This window comes from Salvelinus alpinus, chromosome 7 (assembly GCF_045679555.1).
Source record: "Salvelinus alpinus chromosome 7, SLU_Salpinus.1, whole genome shotgun sequence".
In the NCBI taxonomy this organism is placed as follows: domain Eukaryota; kingdom Metazoa; phylum Chordata; class Actinopteri; order Salmoniformes; family Salmonidae; genus Salvelinus; species Salvelinus alpinus.
In genome coordinates, this window is record NC_092092.1 from 66,752,096 (window position 1) to 66,773,256 (window position 21,161).

The 21,161-nt window shown below is 44.0% G+C and overlaps 1 protein-coding gene across 1 annotated transcript in view; it reads right to left on the reverse strand.

The window, feature by feature from the left end:
- The window catches only part of LOC139581503 (AF4/FMR2 family member 2-like), a 336,506-nt gene that overhangs the window by 115,798 nt on the left and 199,547 nt on the right, over positions 1-21,161 (reverse strand). The window contains exons 5-7 of the mRNA XM_071411328.1: positions 10,764-10,850; positions 8,183-8,219; positions 7,912-7,966 (exon numbers count right to left, since the gene is read on the reverse strand). Coding sequence (XP_071267429.1) covers positions 7,912-7,966; positions 8,183-8,219; positions 10,764-10,850 — 179 coding nt within the window. The remainder of the gene's footprint in view (positions 1-7,911; positions 7,967-8,182; positions 8,220-10,763; positions 10,851-21,161) is intronic.

A 21,161-nucleotide genomic window follows, 5' to 3' on the forward strand; every position in this document is an offset into this window, starting at 1 on the left:
TAGAGAGAATTATTTTTTTCATCTTTTATTTCTTTCATCACATTCCCAGTGGGTCAGAAGTTTACATACACAATTAGTATTTGGTAACATTGCCTTTAAATTGTTTAACTTGGGTCAAATGCTTCGGGTAGCCTTCCACAAGCTTCCCACAATAAGTTGGGTGAATTTTGGCCCATTCCTCCTGACAGAGCTGGTGTAACTGAGTCAGGTTTGTAGGCCTCCTTGCTCGCACCGTCTTTTTCAGTTCTGCCCACAAATTTTCTATGGGATTGAGGTCAGGGCTTTGTGATGGCCACTCCAATACCTTGACTTTGTTGTCCTTAAGCCATTTTGCCACAACTTTGGAAGTATGCTTGGGGTCAATGTCCATTTGGAAGACCCATTTGCGACCAAGCTTTAACTTCCTGACTGATGTCTTGAGATGTTGCTTCAATATATCCACATAGTTTTCCTACCTCATGATGCCGTCTATTTTGTGAAGTGCACCAGTCCATCCTGCAGCAAAGCAACCCCACAACATGATGCTGCCACCCCTGTGCTTCACGTTTGGGATGGTGTTCTTCGGCTTGCAAGCCTCCCCTTTTTTCCTCCTAACATAACTATGGTCATTATGCCCAAACAGTTCTATTTTTGTTTCATCAGACCAGAGGATATTCTTCCAAAAAGTATAATCTTGGTCTCCATGTGCAGTTACAAACCGTAGTCTGGCTTTTTTATGGCGGTTTTGGAGCAGTGGCTTCTTCCTTGCTGAGCGGCCTTTCATGTTATGTCAATATAGGACTCGTTTTACTGTGGATATAGATACTTTTGTACCTGTTTCCTCCAGAATCTTCGCAAGGACCGTTGCTGCTGTGCTGGGATTGATTTGCATTTTTCGCACCAAAGTACGTTCATCTCTAGCAGACAGAACGCATCTCCTTTCTGAGCGGTATGACGGCTGCGTGGTGTTTATACTTGCGTACTATTGTTTGTACAGATAAACGTGATACCTTCAGGTATTTGGACATTTCTCCCAAGGATGAACCAGAACTGTGGGGGTCTACAATTTTTGTTCTGAGGTCTTGGCTGATTTCTTTTGATTTTCCCACGATGTCAAGCAAAGAGGCACTGGGTTTGAAGGTAGGCCTTGAAATACATCCACAGGTACACCTCCAATTGACTCAAATGATGTCAATTAGCCTATCAGAAGCTAAAGCCATGACATCATTTTCTGGAAAATATCAAGCTTTTTAAAGGCACAGTCAATTTAGTGTATCTAAACTTCTGACCCACTGGAATTGTGATACAATGAATTATAAATGAAATAATCTGTCTGTAAAAACAATTGTTGGAAAAATTACTTGTGTCATGCACAAAGTAGATGTCCTAACCGACTTGCCAAAACTATAGTTTGTTAACAAGAAATTTGTGGAGTGGTTGAAAAATGAGTTTTAATGACTCCAACCTAAGTGTATGTAAACTTCCGACTTTAACTGTATATGGTCAATATAAAATCCCCCTCTCCTCCCCTATCCTCTCTCCTCCTCCCCTCCCCTCCCCTCTCCTCTTCTCTCTCTCTCCTCCCCTTCCCCTCCCCTCCCCTCCCCTCTCCTCTCTCCTCCCCCTCCCCTATTCTCTCTCCTCCCCTTTCCTCCCATATCCTCTCTACTCCCCCTCCCCTCCCCTATTCTCCCCTTCCTCCCCCTATCCTCTCTCTTCCCCCTCTCCTCCCCTCTCCTCCCCTATCCTCTCTCCTCCCCACTCCTCCCCTATCCTCCCCCACCCATATATCTCCTCCCATTTCCTCTCCTCTCCTATCCTCTCTCCTCCCCTCCCCTCTCCTATCTTCTCTCCTCCCCCTCCCCTCCCCTGTCCTCCCCTATCCTCTCTCCTCCCCTTTTCTTTCCTCTCCTATCTCCTCCCTAATCCTCTCCTATCCTCTCTCCTATCCCCTCTCCTCCCCCCTTCCCTCCCATCCTATCCTCTCCACCCCCCCTCTTTTCTTCTCCGCTCCTTTACTCTCTCCTCCACCCCTCCCCTCTTCTCCTCTCCACCCACCCCTCCCCCCCTCACTTTTCTTCTCCTCTTCTCCCCTCTCCTCTGCCCTCCTCTCCTCCGCCTTCCTCTCCTCTCCTCTGCCGTCATTCCAACAGATTCCTGCCAAGCCTGCCTCTCTCTGGACCCTCTACACACACACACACACACACACACACACACACACACACACACACACACACACACACACACACACACACACACACACACACACACACACACACACACACACACACACACACACACACACACACACACACACACACACACACACACACACACACACGCAGGGCCCCAGACCTGGTAACATGGATTATTTAGATTGGCCCTGAGCCATCTCCCAGGCAGATTCTGAGAGCATGAGAGAGAGAGAGAGAGAGCGCTGACTGGGGTGCCACATCAAGAGGCTGTGTTAACTCATGTGACGGACGCCTTTCCCCCGTCTCCTCTGACTGCCTGAGCACCTCCACTCTGTTTTCTACATTTATCTCAAGAAATGTAGGAAACATCTGACTACTGCTTTTTTCAAACACCCTTGTCTTAGTCACATATAACTAGCAATCTAGCTATTATTAAAAACACTTGAATATATAAAGTCGGGGTTCATGAATTCACTGCAAATCTGTATCTTTGGAACACATACAGTACAACCTACAGCTCAACTTACTGTACAGGTCCTCCTCAATACCTTATTCAATGCCATTCTAACAGCATATTCATAGCAATGGGATGTGATGCTAACATGTAACCTTAGTGTGGATGAATGATCTGTTGAGGCTACAGCAAACATTATCATTCAAATAGAATTACTGCAGAAAAGCTTTAAAAGAAAAATAGTGATTGTTTTACGAAGGCCCTTTGGTACAACTGCGATTTGGGAGGTGGTCTGTGTGTGTGAGTGGCGGTAAGAGGTGGTCAGAGGGGGGGTGTGAATGGTGGATAGAGGGGGGTGGTGTGTAGCTGGGAGGGCTGGAGGGGGTTGTGATACAGCTCAGGTCCAAACACAAGGACTCATTAGAGACAGATGCCGCCCTGCAGGCAACAGGCAACCTTTTCTCTCTCTCTCTCTCTCTCTCTCTCTCTCTCTCTCTCTCTCTCTCTCTCTCTCTCTCTCTCTTTCTCTCTCTCTCTCTCTCTCTCTCAATTCAATATTAATTCAATGGTTTATTGGCATGGGAAACATACGTTTACATTGCCAAAGCAAGTGAAATAGATAATAAACAAAAGTTAAATAAACAATAAAAAATGTAGAGTAAACATTACACTCACAAAAGTTCCAAAAGAATAAAGACATTTCAAATGTCATATTATGTCTATATACAGTGTTGTAATGATGTGCAAATAGTTAAAGTACTGTGGGGTCTGTTTGTGTTTGTGAACAGAGCCCCAGGACCAGCTTGCTTTGGGGGCTCTTCTCCAGGTTAATCTCTCTGTAGGTGATGGCTTTGTTATGGAAGGTTTTGGAATCACTTCTTTTTAGGTGGTTGTAGAATTGAATGGCTCTTTTCTGGATTTTGATAATTAGCGGGTATCGACCTAATTCTGCTCTGCATACATTATTTGGTGTTACATTGTAAACAGGGGATATTTTTGCAGAATTCTGCATGCAGAATCTCAATTTGCTGTTTGTCCCATTTTGTGAATTCTTGGTTGGTGAGCGGACGCCAGACCTCAAAACCATAAAGGGCCATATAACTGATTCAAGTATTTTTACTGGTATGTCAAATTTTATGTTCCTTTTGATAGAATAGAAGGCACTTCTTGCCTTGTCTCTCAGATCGATCACAGCTTTGTGGAAGTTACTTGTGGCGCTGATGTTTAGGCCGAGGTATGGGTAATTTTTTGTGTGCTCTAGGGCAACGGTGTCTAGATGGAATTTGTATTTGTGGTCGTGGCAACTGGACCTTTTTTGCAACACCCTTATTTTAGTCTTACTGAGATTTACTGTCAGGGCCCAGGTCTGACAGAATCTGTGCAGAAGATCTAGGTGCTGTTGTAGGCCCTCCTTGGTTGGGGACAGAAGCACCAGATCATCAGCAAACAGTAGACATTTGACTTCAGATTCTTGTAGGGTGAGGCCGGGTGCTGCAGATTGTTCTAGTGCCCTCGCCAAGTCGTTGATATATATGTAGAAGAGGGTGGGGCTTAAGATGCATCCCTGTCTCACCACACGGCCCTGTGGAAAGAAATGTGTGTGTTTTTTAGCCAATTTTAACCGCACATTTGTTGTTTGTGTACATGGATTTTATAATATCGTATGTTTTTCTATAAATTTGTACAGCAGACCCTCATGCAAAATTGAGTCTCAAGCTTTTTTGAAATCAACAAAGCATGAGAAGACTTTGCCTTTGTTGTGGTCTGTTTGTTTGTCAATTCGGGTGTGCAGGGTGAATACGTGGTCTGTCGTATGGTAATTTGGTAAAAAGCCAAGTTGACATTTGCTCAGCACATTGTTTTCACTGAGGAAATGTATGAGTCTGCTGTTAATGATAATGCAGAGGATTTTCCCAAGGTTGCTGTTGACGCAAATCCCACAGTAGTTATTGGGGTCAAATTTGTCTCCACTTTTTCTGATTGGGGTGATCAATCCTTTGTTCCAAATATTGGGGAAGATGCCAAAGCTGAGGATGATGTTAAAGAGTTTAAGTATAGCCAATTGGAATTTGTAGTCTGTATGTTTTATAATTTATTTTAAGATACCATCAACCCCACAGGCCTTTTTAGGTTGGAGGGTTTGTATTTTGTCCTGTAGTTCATTCAACGTAATTGGAGAATCCAGTGGGTTCTGGTAGTCTTTAATAGTTGATTCTAAGATTTGTATTTGATCATGTATATGTTTTTGCTGTTTGTTCTTTGTTAAAGAGCCAAAAATATTTGAGAAGTGGTTTATCCATTCATCTCCATTTTGGATAGATAACTCTTCATGTTGTTGTTTGTTTAGAGTTTTCCAATTTTCCCAGAAGTGGTTAGATTCTATGGATTCTTCAATTACATTGAGCTGATTTCTGACGTGCTGTTCCATCCTTTTCGTAGTGTATTTCTGTATTGTTTTAGTGATTTACCATTTGTCATTGTTGTTCATTTTCTTAGGTTGTCTGCTTGTCACGGCCATCGTTGAAGGAAGTGGACTAAGGTGCAGCGTGGTGAGCGTACATATTCCTTTTATTTAGAAAATGACGCCAACAAAACTACAAACTAAGAAAACAACCGTGAAGCTTACAGGGCTAAATGCCACTAACAAAGTCAACTTCCCACAAAGAAAGGAGGGAAAAGGGCTACCTAAGTATGGTTCCCAATCATAGACAACGATAGACAGCTGTCCCTGATTGAGAACCATACCCGGCCAAAACATAGAAATACAAAATCATAGAAAAACAAAACATAGAATGCCCACCCCAAATGACACCCTGACCAAAGCAAATAGAGACATAAAAAGGCTCTCTAAGGTCAGGGCGTGACACTGCTTGACATTTTTAGATTTGATAGGGAAGCTGAGAGGTCAAATATACTTTCTGTGAACGCTCTAAGAGACTCTGGGTTGAGATCAGTGATGAAGTAGTCTACAGTACTACTGCCAAGAGATGAGCTATATGTGTACCTACCAGAGAAGTCCCCTCAAAGCCTACCATTGACTATGTACATACCCAGCGTCCAACAGAGCTGCAGGAGTTGTGACCCCTTTCTGTTGGTTATGTTGTCATAGTTGTGTCAAGGGGGGTATATAGAGGAGGGAATGCTGTCACCTCCAGGTAGGTGGTTGTATTGGCATGACGTAACAATTGCCAAATCGTACTTTGGAGATTAAGTGATACATTTACAATATTTAAATTCTCTCTCTGTCTCTCTCTCTCTCTCTCTCTCTCTCTCTCTCTCTCTCTCTCTCTCTCCCTCTCTCTCTCTCTCTCTCTCTCTCTCTCTCTCTCTCTCTCTCTCTCTCTCTCTCTCTTATGATAGGAGATGGATTCCACTTTGATGACTTCATGACTTTATTTAGGTCTGCAGAGCCATGTGATATAAATACTGTGGAACACAGAGCCATCACCAGGAGCCATTCACATGGAAGCAAAGGGGGCTTGCTTGTTGCTTTGCTCCCACAGGGTTTGGGACTTACAAGAACTTAGTTCAGCATGCAGGGACATTGTTTAGGAAGCGTACTGAATAAAGCGTCATTGGTTAAGTATGTTGAGCTCATTGCATACTTTGTGTCCTGGCTCCTCTATGAGCATGAGAACACTGTCACATGATTGTGATGTGAGGATGATGACTTCATGACTACAATGCTACCGTAACCACACTGACAGCCATGAAACTGACACTTAAAAATGATCAATGATGCCAAAGCTGATCTCATCATAGACTAGACATAAACAATTAGACATGTGAGATCACTCACACAACAGAGGACAAAACAGAAAAATATTCGTATAAAACTGTATTTCCTCACAATAAAAAGACAGCTGTTAAGATTTTTTAGTTTTAATAAAGAATACCAGCTCTATATGACATTAAAACGAATCGTTTTGAACTGATAGGAACTCCAGGTCCAGTTCAATAAGGGCTTTGAAGGAGTTAGAAAAGTCCCTAGTTGTGGATCTCATCAAGGAGTTAGACAGCCTCATGATTTTGGGTGATGGTCAGGGTGAACTACTCGTTCCATGGATCACTGCACTAGGTCACTGCACTAGGTCACTGCACTAGGTCACTGCACTAGGTTAGACGAGGTCTAAAAGAGCCCCTAAGTCACTGTATATTCTCTTTCTCCTAAAATGTTTTCTTTACCCAGATGACGTCCTTTTAAAATTCAAAGTGGTTCCATTAGTCATGATCTCACTTATCTCATTGTAGAGCATCTCTGCATTCCTACTCGTTTAGTCTCATATGAACACACACAGGGACAGAGGTAAGCACTGACAGTATAGCTGGGATATATGTTTAAACAGAGCAATAAAGGCTCTGAGCACCGTAACACAACACAGACATAGAACTGCTACCGTGGTAAGTGTGTTTTAATATAAAAGCTAATGCTGCTACTAACTTGTGCTTAGTCGGCATTTCCTGTGAAAGTAGCAGGGGAAGAAAGAGACACTGGTTGACCTGAAGTGGATGCATTTAGCTCTGCAAGACAAAGCTGGTATTGACACAAACACTCTTGCCTTAGGCTCCCTCTAAACATTTGGACTGGTTAAATCATTGAAGACTTCTCCAACAAGAGCTGTGTCATTGAGCGTCACAAAAGAAGAATCTTGTGTTCAATTGGGAAAAAAGGACCTACTGCGCAACATTGGAGAGCATTCAAAAAGATAGAACGCTTGCAGCAGGAAACATCACTAGCCCTTTTTTTCATTCTCAAGTTTTATCATTCTCTAGTATTCAAATAACTTTCCAAAAATATTTTGTGTGCATTATCCTTCATTTGTGTACTTTGTTTATTATATCATTCCAGTTTGAAGTCTGGTTATTTTGTTATGTTACTCAGGAGAGACAGAATCAATTAAATGTAAAGCACAACCCTATAACCCTTTGTAAGCCATGCCACTTCCAACCATTACTGCCAGCCATTCACTTGGTCTGTGTTTGACACTAAACAGAGTGTAGCCCAGGTCTTGCATGACTGGGGAAGACAGGCAGTGTTGTCAGTGCTGTGCTGTTGAGGAGTGCAGGGGAGTAAGGGAGGGAGGGTGCAGCCTAGGCCAGGGAGGGGCTAAGAGAGAGAGAGAATGCCAGCTGCTCTGTTTGTTTGTGAAGAAGGCTCCTCTTAGCCGGGAATTCTGCAGGCTTTTCTCACAGGGACTTGTTTTGCAAGGGAACAAAGCTAAAACCATGGCGGCATGTCTCCCCCGAGGCTTTTTCAAAACAATTAATCAAATGAATACTCACGACTTCTGTGGCACAGACTTGGTTGCAGGCTTGTTAACGGGAACATTGCACCGCTCTGCAAAATAATATCCATTTAAATGTCAGAGTGTTGTTTTTCATTAAACCCTGACCAAGAGTGAGCTTATTATAAATGTAGCTTTTGCTGCCATATGTCACACATCATAACATTTCTTCCTAAATGGACAGCACTACAGTTGTTACATGGTATAATAACATCATTTCAGACTGATTTAATCAGAGTGTGGGTAGGAAGAATGTAAAGAAGACTTACTTTGTCCGGCGCATCCTGAGGGTATGTGTTGTGACTCCTGAGCAGAGAGAGAGAGAGAGAGAGAGAGAGAGAAAGAGAGAGAGAGAGAGAGAGAGAGATAGCGAGAAACAGAGAGAGACAGAGAGAGAGACAGAGAGAGAGAGAGATGGAGAGAGGTGGAGCGAGCGAGAAAGAGAGAGAGAGAGAGAGAGAGATAGAAAGAGAGAGAGCGAGAGAAAGAAAACAAGTGTGCATGAAATACATTAGCACACAGTGAGGTGATACAGGAGAACAAATGGGAGGGAAATAGCTCAGCTGATGGACTTAATTGATTTTACACTAATACAATTAGACAGAGCACACAAATCCTGTTTCAGAGTACGGTGAGTGGGCTAGAGTAGGCAGCAACATGTCTTAGTTAAAAGATGGCACCATTAAATCAGGATTTATAGACACAGGCTTATTATTAGGAATGTCAGCCAGGTCAAGCTATGAGCTTCAGACCTATTAAGACAGAAAGAAAAGGGCTTTAGTTGCAAAATGAAGCATCAGAGGATTGGAGGCTAGGGAACGACCGCAGAGAGAAGAGGAGGAAAGGATGTGAAGGCTAGGACAGACACAGATGCTAGCGGATGAGAGGGGGAATGGAGCTAGCGGAGGAGAGGGGGAATGGGCTGAAGGACAATGGATTATACAATGGGCTAAATCACACTGTATTACAGTGCGGCTAAAGTCAGCTGACAGGAGTTTCTTCTTAAAAAGTCCATCCGGCAGGTGTATGCAGCCAGCCAAATGAAGTCCTACGGGCCTTGGTCAGAAGTAGTGCACAAGGTAGGGAATAGGGTGCCAAAAGAGAGAGAGAGAGATGTGGAGAGAGGTGGAGCGAGAGAGAGAGAGAGAGAGAGAGAGAGAGAGAGAGAGAGAGAGAGAGAGAGAGAGAGAGAGAGAGAGAGAGAGAGAGAGAGAGAGAGAGAGAGAGAGAGAGAGAGAGAGAGAGAGAGAGAGAGAGAGAGAGAGAGAGAGAGAGAGAGAGAGAGAGAGAGAGAGAGAGAGAGAGAGAGAGAGATAGCGAGAAACAGAGAGAGAGCCTCCAGTATTTATGCTGCAGTAGTTTATGTGTCGGGGGGCTAGGGTCAGTTTGTTATATCTGGAGTACTTCTCCTGTCTTATCCGGTGTCCTGTGTGAATTTAAGTATGCTCTCTCTAATTCTCTTTTTCTCTCTTTCTTTCTCTCTCTCGGAGGACCTGAGCCCTAGGACCATGACTCAGGACTACCTGGCATGATGACTCCTTACTGTCCCCAGTCCACCTGGCCTTGCTGCTGCTCCAGTTTCAACTGTTCTGCCTGCGGCTATGGAACCCTGACCTGTTCACCGGACTTGCTACCTGTCCCAGACATGATCGGCTATGAAAAGACATTTGAACATCTTGGCCATGTTCTGTTATAATCTCCACCCGGCACAGCCAGAAGAGGACTGGCCACCCCTCATAGCCTGGTTCCTCTCTAGGTTTCTTCTTAGGTTTTGGCCTTTCTAGGGACTTTTTCCTAGCCACCGTGCTTCTACACCTGCATTGCTTGCTGTTTGGGGTTTTAGGCTGGGTTTCTGTTCAGCACTTTGAGATATCAGCTGATGTAAGAAGGGCTATATAAATACATTTGATTTGATTTGATTTGGGACAAATGATCTCTCTCTCTCTGGTGCCATGGGTGTCTCACTGGTCCTTTACTGTGACAGAGTCTGACAGGCTCTCACTAGGACAACAGCTTTGGGTCCAATTTAATACAGACCCTTTTACTGGATGAGTTCTCCCTTCTGACTGCCACACAGATCATGTGATTACTGCTTACAAAACAAATACTGCTTAATAGAAGAAGCAGTAGTACTAGTAGCAGCAGTAGTAGTAGTAGTAATAGTTGTAGTAGTAGTAGTAGTAGTGATAGTAGTAGTAGTAGTACTAGTGATATTAGTAAGAGTGGTAGTAGTAGTAGTATTTGTGATAGTAGTAGTAGTGATAGTAGTACTAGTAGTAGCAGCAGTAGTAGTGGTAGCAGAAGTAATATTATAAGTAGACAGTAGTAGTAGTAGTAGTAGTAGTAGTAGTAGTAGTGATAGAAGTAGGTGTAGTGATATTAGTAATAGTAGTAGTAGTAGTATTTGTAGTAGTAGTGGTAGTATTAGTAGTAGTGATAGTAGTAGTAGAAGTAGTAGTGATATGAGTAGTAGTAGCAGCAGCATCAGTAGTATTATTAGAAGTAGTAGTGATAGTAAAAGTAATATTAGCAATGATAATAGTAGTAGTATTAATAAAACTAGTGATAATATTAGTGGCAGTAGTAGTAGTAGTAGTAGTAGTAGTAGTAGCAACACTAGTGGTGATAGTGGTATTATTATTAGTAGTAGTAGTATTGGTAGTAGTAATAGTAGTGATGTTGGTAGTAGTAGTAGTAGTAATAGTAGTAGTAGCAGCAGCAGTAGTAGTAGTAGTAGTAGTAGTAGTAGTAGTAGTAGTAGTAGTAGTAGTAGTAGTAGTAGTAGTAGTAAATTGGATGTGGTTTTCAATGAACAGTACAGTGTTGTAGGCTATATGCTTTAGGACTCACTTTGGAGGGAATAGGGAACCGGGTTTGCTCAGCCTTGCCTGGAGTGTGGATGGCAGTCAGGGGAGGAGGCCAGGAGTGGGTCATCTCCTGCAGGGAGAGACATTACTCAGGTCAGCCACATAACGTATACAGTTGAAGTCAGAAGTTTACATACACTTAGGTTGGAGTCATTAAAACTTGTTTTTTAACCACTCCACAAATTTCTTGTTAACAAACTATAGTTTTGCTTTGTGCATGACACTAGTTATTTTTCCAACAATTGTTTACAGGCAGATTATTCGCTTATCATTCACTGTATCACAATTCCAGTGGGTCAGAAGTTTACATACACTAAGTTGACTGTTCCAGAAAATGATGTCATGGCTTTAGAAGCTTCTGATAGGCTAATTGACATCATTTGAGTCAATTGGAGGTGTACCTGTGGATGTATTTCAAGGCCTACCTTCAAACTCAGTGTCTCTTTGCTTGACATCACGGGAAAATCAAAGGAAATCAGCCAAGACCTCAGAAAAAAAATTGTAGACCTCCACAATTCTGGTTCATCATTGGGAGCAATTTCCAAACACCTGAAAGTACCACGCTCATCTGTACAAACAATAGTATGAGTGATGTAAGTAGTAAGAGTGAACAATAGTACGAGTGATGGAGTGGCCATCACAAAGCCCTGACCTCAATCCGATAGAAATTTGTGGGCAGAACTGAAAAAGCATGTGTGAGCAAGGAGGCCTACAAACCTGACTCAGTTGCACCAGCTCTGTCAGGAGGAATGCAGGAGGAATGGGCCAAAATTCACCCAATTTATTGTGGGAAGCTTGTGGAAGGCTACCCGAAACGTTAGACCCAAGTTAAACAATTTAAAGGCAATGCTACCAAATACTAATTGAGTATATGTAAACTTCTGACCCACTGGGAATGTGATGAAAGAAATAAAAGCTGAAATAAATCATTCGCTCTACTATTATTCTGACATTTCACATTCTTAAAATAAAGTGGTGATCCTAACTGACCTAAGACAGGGAATTTTTACTATGATTAAATGTCAAGAATTGTGAAAAACTGAGTTTAAATTTATTTGGCTAAGGTGTATGTAAATTTCCGACTTCAACTGTATACTCAAAACGAAACCACACACCACACACAGAGATACTCAGAACGAAAACACATTCAAAGATACTCAGGACGACACCATACACCACAGTCAGAGATACTCAGAACGACACCACATACCACAGACAGAGAGACTCAGAAGGACACCACACACAGAGATACTCAGAACGACATCACACACAGAGATACTCAGACAGGAATTTTTACTAGGATTAAATGTCAGGAATTGTGAAAAACTGAGTTTAAATGTATTTGGCTAACGTGTATGCAAACTTCCGTTTTCAACTATCTGAGCATGCCCACACACACACACACACACACACACACACACGCACACACACACGCACACGCACACGCACACGCACACGCACACGCACACGTCTCACACATCCCTACTGTAAACATTCAAAACAAGCAACGCTCATGGCTGCATCTCTACATGAGAGTCACGGAGCCAGCATCTCTACTGGAGAGGTTGTGAGCTTGCACAGGGCGTCTGCTTTCAGTGAGCATACAGTATATGAATGAGCATGCACCAGATCACAGCTTGACACACTGCACACACACATCAGTCGAGCTTGCTCCTCATTTATCCATTACAGTCCATACACTCTCTCTCTCACACACAACACTTAAATCATCATTATCAACCCGAGGTCTGTTTTGAACTTCGGACGGTCAATGAAAATAACCCCTTCTGGCTTTATTCACCTGAAGTGTCAGACTGAGCTTGATGCCTAATAGAGATACTCACATTTCAGAGTAGAACAAGGCGCCAATGAAATCTAATGATCTAGAGTAGCACAATGTAGCAATAAAATCTAATGATCTAGAGTAGCACAATGTGGCAATGAAATCTAATGATCTATAGTAGCACAATGTGGCAATGAAATCTACTGATCTAGAGTAGCACAATGTGGCAATGAAATCTACTGATCTAGAGTTGCACAATGTGGCAATGAAATCTACTGATCTAGAGTAGCACAATGTGGCAATGAAATCTAATGATCTGGAGTAGCACAATGTGTCAATGAAATCTAATGATCTAGAGTAGCACAATGTGGCAATGAAATCTACTGATCTAGAGTAGCACAATGTGGCAATGAAATCTACTGATCTAGAGTTGCACAATGTGACAATGAAATCTAATGATCTAGAGTAGCACAATGTAGCAATGAAATCTAATGATCTAGAGTAGCACAATGTGACAATTAAATCTAATGATCTAGAATAGACAATGTGGCAATGAAATCTAATGATCAAGAGTAGCACAATGTGGCAATGAAATCTAATGATCTAGAATAGACAATGTGGCAATGAAATCTACTGATCTAGAGTAGCACAATGTGGCAATGAAATCTAATGATCTAGAATAGACAATGTGGCAATGAAATCTAATGATCTAGAGTAGCACAATGTGGCAATGAAATCTAATAACCTAGAATAGCAAATTAAAACCATGTACTTGGGTATCCCCATGCAGATCCAAACAACATAAATGACTGGTTCTCGCTGTGTGGCTGAACGTGTTTGTCAGAGTAGAAGTTATCAACTTTGTAGCTCAGTGGTTAGAGCATGGCGCTTGAAGCACGAGGGTAGTGGGTTTGATTCCCGGGACCACCAAACGTAAATGTCTGCACACATGACGACCGTAAGTCGTTTGGATAAAAGTGTCTGTTAAATGGCGTATATATAATATACATGATCAAATCAACGTCTAGAAGTAAACAACAACATTCTTGGCTTATGATATTACAATCTTACATACTTTGGTATTTCACTAAATTCCTTTTAACCTTATTTGCTCCCCAAGAACACCAATAGTATTGCCTTCTGGGACACACACACAAGCCATTCATTTGTGTGAGATGCAGTGAGGCAGCAGGTAGCTGGCTGTACCCTCGCAAGGCTTTGAGTTGCAAATTAAATGTATTAAAAGCAGCCGAGCATGGCTCCCAAACCAAACAGGGCTATCCAAACACAGTGAAACAAGGATAACCAACTGTTTAGTCTTGCACCCCTGTGACGGCAGGACAGACCAATGGTTAAAACCTGTGTGTTTAAATAAACACACACTGGAATAATATTCTAAACTGACCATCTCCTGAAACTCTTCGTTCTAGGGATGAATTGTTTTGATTATTTCTTGAAATCTCTGAGGGATATTCAATCACACTAAGAGTCTGGGTTATCGTCCTGTGGTGTTATATAGTATGTGCTGTATCCGACAGTACAGTATGAACAATTGTCTCTCATGTAATAGGGTTTCACAGATCAACTGCTCCTATCGATGCACTTAGACAGACACGTTACAGGATTACGATGTACTGTTGAACTGTCAGCCTCAGAGATGAAGATGCATATGGACATCATCTGTTATCTATCCATCACAAGTCTTTTCATTCTTTCTCTCACTCTCTCTCTCTCTCTCTCCCTCTCTCTCTCTCTCTCCCTCTCTCTCTCTCTCTCTCTCTCCCTCCCTCCCTCCCTCCCTCCCTCCCTCCCTCCCTCCCTCCCTCCCTCCCTCCCTCCCTCCCTCCCTCCCTCCCTCCCTCCCTCCCTCCGGGCTGGCAAGAGGAGAACGAGCGTAGAGCAGAGCCAGGAAGGGCAGAAATGGACAGATAGATGAGATACCGGGCCTGTGATACTGCCACCTCGGAGGTTAGTGGATCCGGTTATTTCAGCCACACCCGTTACTGACAGGTGTATTAAATTGAGCACACAGCCATGCAATCTCCATAGACAAACATTAGCAGTAGAATGGCCCGTAGTGAAGAGCCCAGTGACTTTCAGCGTGGCACCTTCATAGGATGCCACCTTTCCAACAAGTCAGTTCGTCAAATTTCTGCCCTGCTAGTGCTACCCAGGTCAACTATAAGTGCTGTTATTGAGAAGTGGAAATGTCTAGGAGCAACAGCTCAGCCGTGAATTAGTAGACCACGCACGCTCACAGAACGGGACCGCCGAGTGCTGAAGCATGTGTGTGTAAAAGTTGACTGTCGTTGGTTGCAATAATCACTACCGAGTTCCAAACTGCCTCTGGAAAGAACGTCAGCACAAGAACACGACAGCATGCAATGACATTCCAACTTTGTGGCAACAGTTTGGGGAAGGCCCTTTCCTGTTTCAGCATGACAGTGCCCCTGTGTACAAAGCGAGGTCCATACAGAAATGGATTGTTGAGACCGGTGTGGGAGAACTTGACTGGTCTGCACAGCGCCCTGACCTCAACCTCATCGACTGCGAGCCAGGCCTAATTGCCCAATGTCAGTGCCCGACCTCACTAATGCTCTTGTGGCTGAATGGAAGCAAGTCCCTGCAGCAATGTTCTAACATCTCGTGGTGTCACGCCCTGATCTGTTTCACCTGTCATTGTGCTTGGCTCCACCCCCCGTCAAGTGTTGCTCATCTTCCCCATTATCCCCTGGGTACTTATACCTGTGTTCTCTGTTTGTCTGTGGCCAGTTCGTCTTGTTTGTCAAGTCAACTAGCATTTTGTTTCAGCTCCTGCTTTTCCCCAGTCTCTCTTTTTCTCACTCTCCTGGTTTTGACCCTTGCCTGTCCTGACTCTGAACCCGCCTGCCTGACCACTCTGCCTGCCCCTGACCCTAAGTCTACCTGCCGTCCTGTGCCTTTACCCCACTACTCTGGATTATCGACCTCTGCCTGTCTTGACCTGTCGTTTGTCTGCCCGTTGCTGTAATAAACATTGTTTCTTCAACACAGTCTGCAGTTGGTTCTTACTTGAAACGCGATAAGTGTAAAGCCTTCCCAGAAGAGTGGAGGCTATTATGGCAGCAAAGGGGCGACCAACTCCATTCCCATGATTTCAGAATGAGATGTTCGACAAGCAGGTGTCCACATCCATATTTTACATGTTTGCCACATTTCTTTCAACAAAAGTATTTGCTGTTAAATCATTAACATTAAATCATTAACATCACCGTAAAAAAAATTCTAGTAAGCTCAGAAAAAAAATTAACCTTTTTTTCAGGACCCTGTCTTTCAAAGATAATTCGTAAAACTCCAAATAACTTCACAGATCTTCATTGTAAAGGGTTTAAACACTGTTTCCCATGCTTGTTCAATTTATTTATTTATTTTATTTAACCTTTATTTAACCAGGAAGGGCTCATTGAGATTTAAAATCTCTTTTTCAAGAGCGTCCTGGCCAAGATAGGCAGCACCAAGTCATTACAAAAATTACAGACAGACATGAAAAACTACAAGTAATCTAGTAAAAACCATTGAATTCACAAGAGTATAACAATATCAAAAACAGCAAATTAAAAACATTGACAGGTCAGGGAATCAATGAACCATAAACAATTAATGGACATGCATCTGTGGAATGGTCGTCAAGACACTAACAGCTTACAGATGGTAGGCAATTAAGGTCACAGTTATGAAAACTTAGGACACTAAAGAGGCCTTTCTACTGACTCTGAAAAACACCAAAAGAAAGATGACCAGGGTCCCTGCTCATCTGCGTGAACGTGCCTTAGGGATGCCGCAAGGAGGCATGAGGACTGCAGATGTGGCCAGGGAAATAAATTGCAATGTGAGACGCCTAAGACAGTGCTACAGGGAGACAGGACGGACAGCTGATCGTCCTCGCAGTGGCAGACCACGTGTAATAACACCTGCACAGGATCGGTACATCCGAACATCACACCTGCGGGACAGGTACAGGATGGCAACAACAACTGCCCGAGTTACACCAGGAATGCACAATCCCTCCATCAGTGCTTAGAATGTCTGCAATAGGCTGAGAGAGGCTGGACTGAGGGCTTGTAGGCCTGTTGTAAGGCAGGTCCTCACCAGACATCACTGGCAACAATATCTTCTATGGGCACAAACCCACCGTCGCTGGACCAGACAGGACTGGCAAAAAGTGCTCTTCACTGACGTGTTGCGGTTTTGTCTCACCAGGGATGATAGTCAAATTCGCGTTTATCATCGAAGGAATGAGCGTTACACCGAGGCCTGTGCTCTGGAGCGGGATCGATTTGGAGGTGGAGGGTCTGGGGCGGTGTGTAACAGCATCATCAGACTGAGCTTGTTGTCATTGCAGACATTCTCAACGCTGTGCGTTACAGGGAAGACATCCTCCTCCCTCATGTGGTACCCTTCCTGCAGGCTCATCCTGACATGACCCTCCAGCATGACAATGCCACCAGCCATACTGCTCGTTCTGTGCGTGGTTTCCTGCAAAACAGGAATGTCAGTGTTCTGCCATGGCCAGCGAAGAGCCCAGATCTCAATCCCATTGAGCACGTCTGGGACCTGTTAGACCGGAGGGTGAGGGCTAGAGCCATTCCCCCCAGAAATGTCCGGGAACTTGCAGGTGCCTTGGTGGAAGAGTGGGGTAACATCTCACAGAAAGAACTGGCAAATCTGGTGCAGTCCATGAGGAGGAGATGCCCTGCAGTACTTTATGCAGCTGGTGGCCACACCAGATACTGACTGTTACTTTTGATTTTGACCCCCCCTTTGTTCAGGGACACATTATTCAATTTCTGTTAGTCACATGTCTGTGGAACTTGTTCAGTTTATGTCTCAGTTGTTGAATCTTGTTATGTTCATACAAATATTTACACATGTTAAGTTTTCTGAAAATAAACACAGTTGACAGTGAGAGGATGTTTCTATTTTTGCTGAGTTTACTTCAAATCAAATCAAAATAGATAAATAAATAAATTGTATTTGTCAAATGCTTCGTAAACCATAGGTGTAAACTAACAGTGAAATTATTACTTATGGGTCCTTCCCAAGTTTCCAACCCTAATCAAGCAAAAACCTAGAGGAGGGTAGCTCTCCAGGAACAGGGTTGGAGAGCCCTGGTTCAGGCTATCTCTGACAGATGAGGGGGAAAACTATAATTGGATATTGATGTCTTCAGTTGATATTAGAGTGTACTATACACTACAAGCCATAAAATAATCTGATCTATAGACAGTGGTCACAGTAAAGGACCCAGGCTGTCACAACAACAGTTTGCAAGGCAACATGGCTGAGAGGCAGACAGAAAGAGAGAGAGAGAGAGAGAGAGAGAGAGAGAGAGAGAGAGAGAGAGAGAGAGAGAGAGAGAGAGAGAGAGAGAGAGAGAGAGAGAGAGAGAGCAGCAGCCGATTCATAGTGGCAGACTATGTCACGCAGGGAGAAGTACCAGTCATTATTCAAGCTGGGCCTGGTGTGTGTGGCCGCGGTGCTAGCAGGACATGCTCTCTAAATAGAACATCTACAGGAGACAAGAATGACCATCTCGTGTGCTGGTTAATGAATACATCTATCCCTCGGCTGTGACTTTTGCTGTTGATCTATTTTAACACTCATACATAGGGTTGGGCGATATGGCCAAAATATAATATATAAGTGATTTTAATAGGCTTTCTCCATTCTGACGGTTTTATTTTCAACCAAACTTAGGTTGTCCAATTTGTTGAACTTTTCATTTACTTAGCACTGTATAAAAATACCTTTATAGACGATGTTGTAATAATCCATAACGGTATGTGGATCAATAGCAGTATACCGGTATTCACGATATATATCGCCCAGCCCTACTCATACATGGAAGAACAGGTCTGGAGCCATTCTATTGAAAACAATGGTAACCCAGTACATTGAGTTGTCCCTATTACTATGTAACTACACAATAATAACTGTAGTAACAACATAGCAGTTACATAGGAATTGCTTTGTAATTACATGGTAATAGGGTTTAGCGCTATCGGTTATTACATAAGTGGAACAAGGACTGTGTAATCGTGGACTACAGGAAAAGGAGGGCCGAACACGCCCCCATTCACATCGATGGGGCTGTAGTGGAGCGGGTCAAGAGTTTTAAGTTCCTTGGTGTCCCCATCACCAACAAACTATCATGGTCCAAACACACCAAGATAGTGGGGAAGAGAGCACGAGAGAGAGTCCCCCTCAAGAGACTGAAAAGATTTGGCATGGGTCCCTAGATCCTCAAAACGTTCTACAGCTGCACCATCGACAGCATCCTGACCTGTTGCATCAGAGAGAGAGAAAGACTCCCCACCGGAGCTACACAGAGAGGACCCACGCAGAGAGGACCTACATCCAGTCCACAGCACTACCATTCACACCCCAACCAATCAACACCCCCCCAAGTCAACCATGCCCACACCCCATTTAGGCCCCCTAAGATTAGACCTACGCCCCTCCTGCCTACCCCACTCCCGCAAAGAGGTCCTCAACATGAAAGTCACACATACGCCCAGGCCATGAGCAGGCAAACAGGCACAACCCCCACTCTTACACTAGTCCAAGCCAATGGCATGTACCAGCGTGCGCACACACACACACACACACACACACACACACACACACACACACACACACACACACACACACACACACACACACACACACACACACACACACACACACACACACACACACACACACAATAGTTTGTCTGGGATAGGGAGGGGCTTAGTAATCTCTGTAACGTCGATTTGGTGAAATTAAAGAAAGTAAAGTTTAGCAAGGAAACAAACTCTAACCTGCTCTTCAGAAATCTGGACACAAAACTACACTCAGTCTCCTATTCCTGTGGGTATCTGTTTCACCTGTCCTTGTGATTGTCTCCACCCCCTCCAGGTGTCGCTTATTTTCCCCAGTGTATTTCCTGAGTTATCCCTGTGTTTCCACTTCCTCCACATACCATCACACTGAGGACCACCTCCTCCACAGCTCCATCACACGGAGGACCACATCCACCTCCTCCACATTACCATCACACTGAGGACCACCTCCTCCACAGCTCCATCACACAGAGGACCACATCCACCTCCTCCACATTACCATCACACTGAGGACCACCTCCTCCACAGCTCCATCACACTGAGGACCACATCCACCTCCTCCACATGACCATAACACAAATGACCACCTCCACCTCCTCCACATTACCATAACACTAAGGACCACCTCCACCTCCATCACACTGAGGACCACATCCACCTCCTCTACATTACCATAACACTAAGGACCACCTCCACCTCCATCACACTGAGGACCACATCCACCTCCTCTACATTACCATAACACTAAGGACCACCTCCACCACACTGAGGACCACCTCCACCTCCTCCACATTACCATAACACAAAGGACCACCTCCACCTCTTCCACATTACCATAACACTAAGGACCACCTCCACCTCCATCACACTGAGGACCACATCCACCTCCTCCACATTACCATCACACTGAGGACCACATCCACCTTCTCCACAGCTCCATCACACTGAGGACCACCTCCACAGCTCCATCACACTGAAGACCACCTCCACAGCTCCATCACACTGAGGACCACATCCACCTCCTCCACATTACCATAACACTAAGGTACACCTCCACCTCCTCCACAGATCCATCACACTGAGGACCACATCCACCTCCTCCACATTACCATAACACTGAGGACCACCTCCTCCACAGCTCCATCACACTGAGAACCATCTACTCGACATTACCATAACACTGAGGACCAACTTTACCTCCTCCACATAACCATAACGCCAAGGACCACATCCACCTCCTCCACAGCTCCATCACACTGAGGACCATCTCCACCTCCTCCACAAGATCCATCACACTGAGGACCACCTCCACAGCTCCATCACACTGAGGACCACCTCCACAGCTCCCCAAGGATTGGTATGGGATTGGTGTTCACTTTGTTCTCAGTGGGGGGGATGTGAGGAAAGCTTTGATGGCGTATGTGTATCAGCTGCAGACGATGGTGAGGAGAGCATTTTCTGAGCTTGAGGAGAAATACAATACAGGGGTGGAGAAGTTGATTGACATCGAGCTGAAGAGGATGCAGCAGTGGATGACTCTAGACCAGGGATCATCAACTAGATTCAGCCGTGGGATGAATTTTTTCTCGAGCGGATGGTCGTAACATAATTACAAATCATTTGTAGACTCTAAATTGACCACAATAATCCAGAACAGATATAATATTTTACTAAAACATAATCAGGGGCACAAATTAGGTTTTAGAAGTGGGGGGAACATAATTAGTATTTTTGGATATACACATTCTTAACAGCCTACCCGACCACTCTGAGGGGTCCACATGCTCCTACAGCACACTGCTGCCTCGTTTTGTATCACATTCCAATGATAAACCTGGGGTGGCCAAAAATGTCATTTCAGGATGTGGGGTCCCCCCCATCCCCAGTGAAAGTTGCGCACATGAACATAATCATTTCAAACCTTGCTTACATTTGTATATGATCAGGTGTCTCT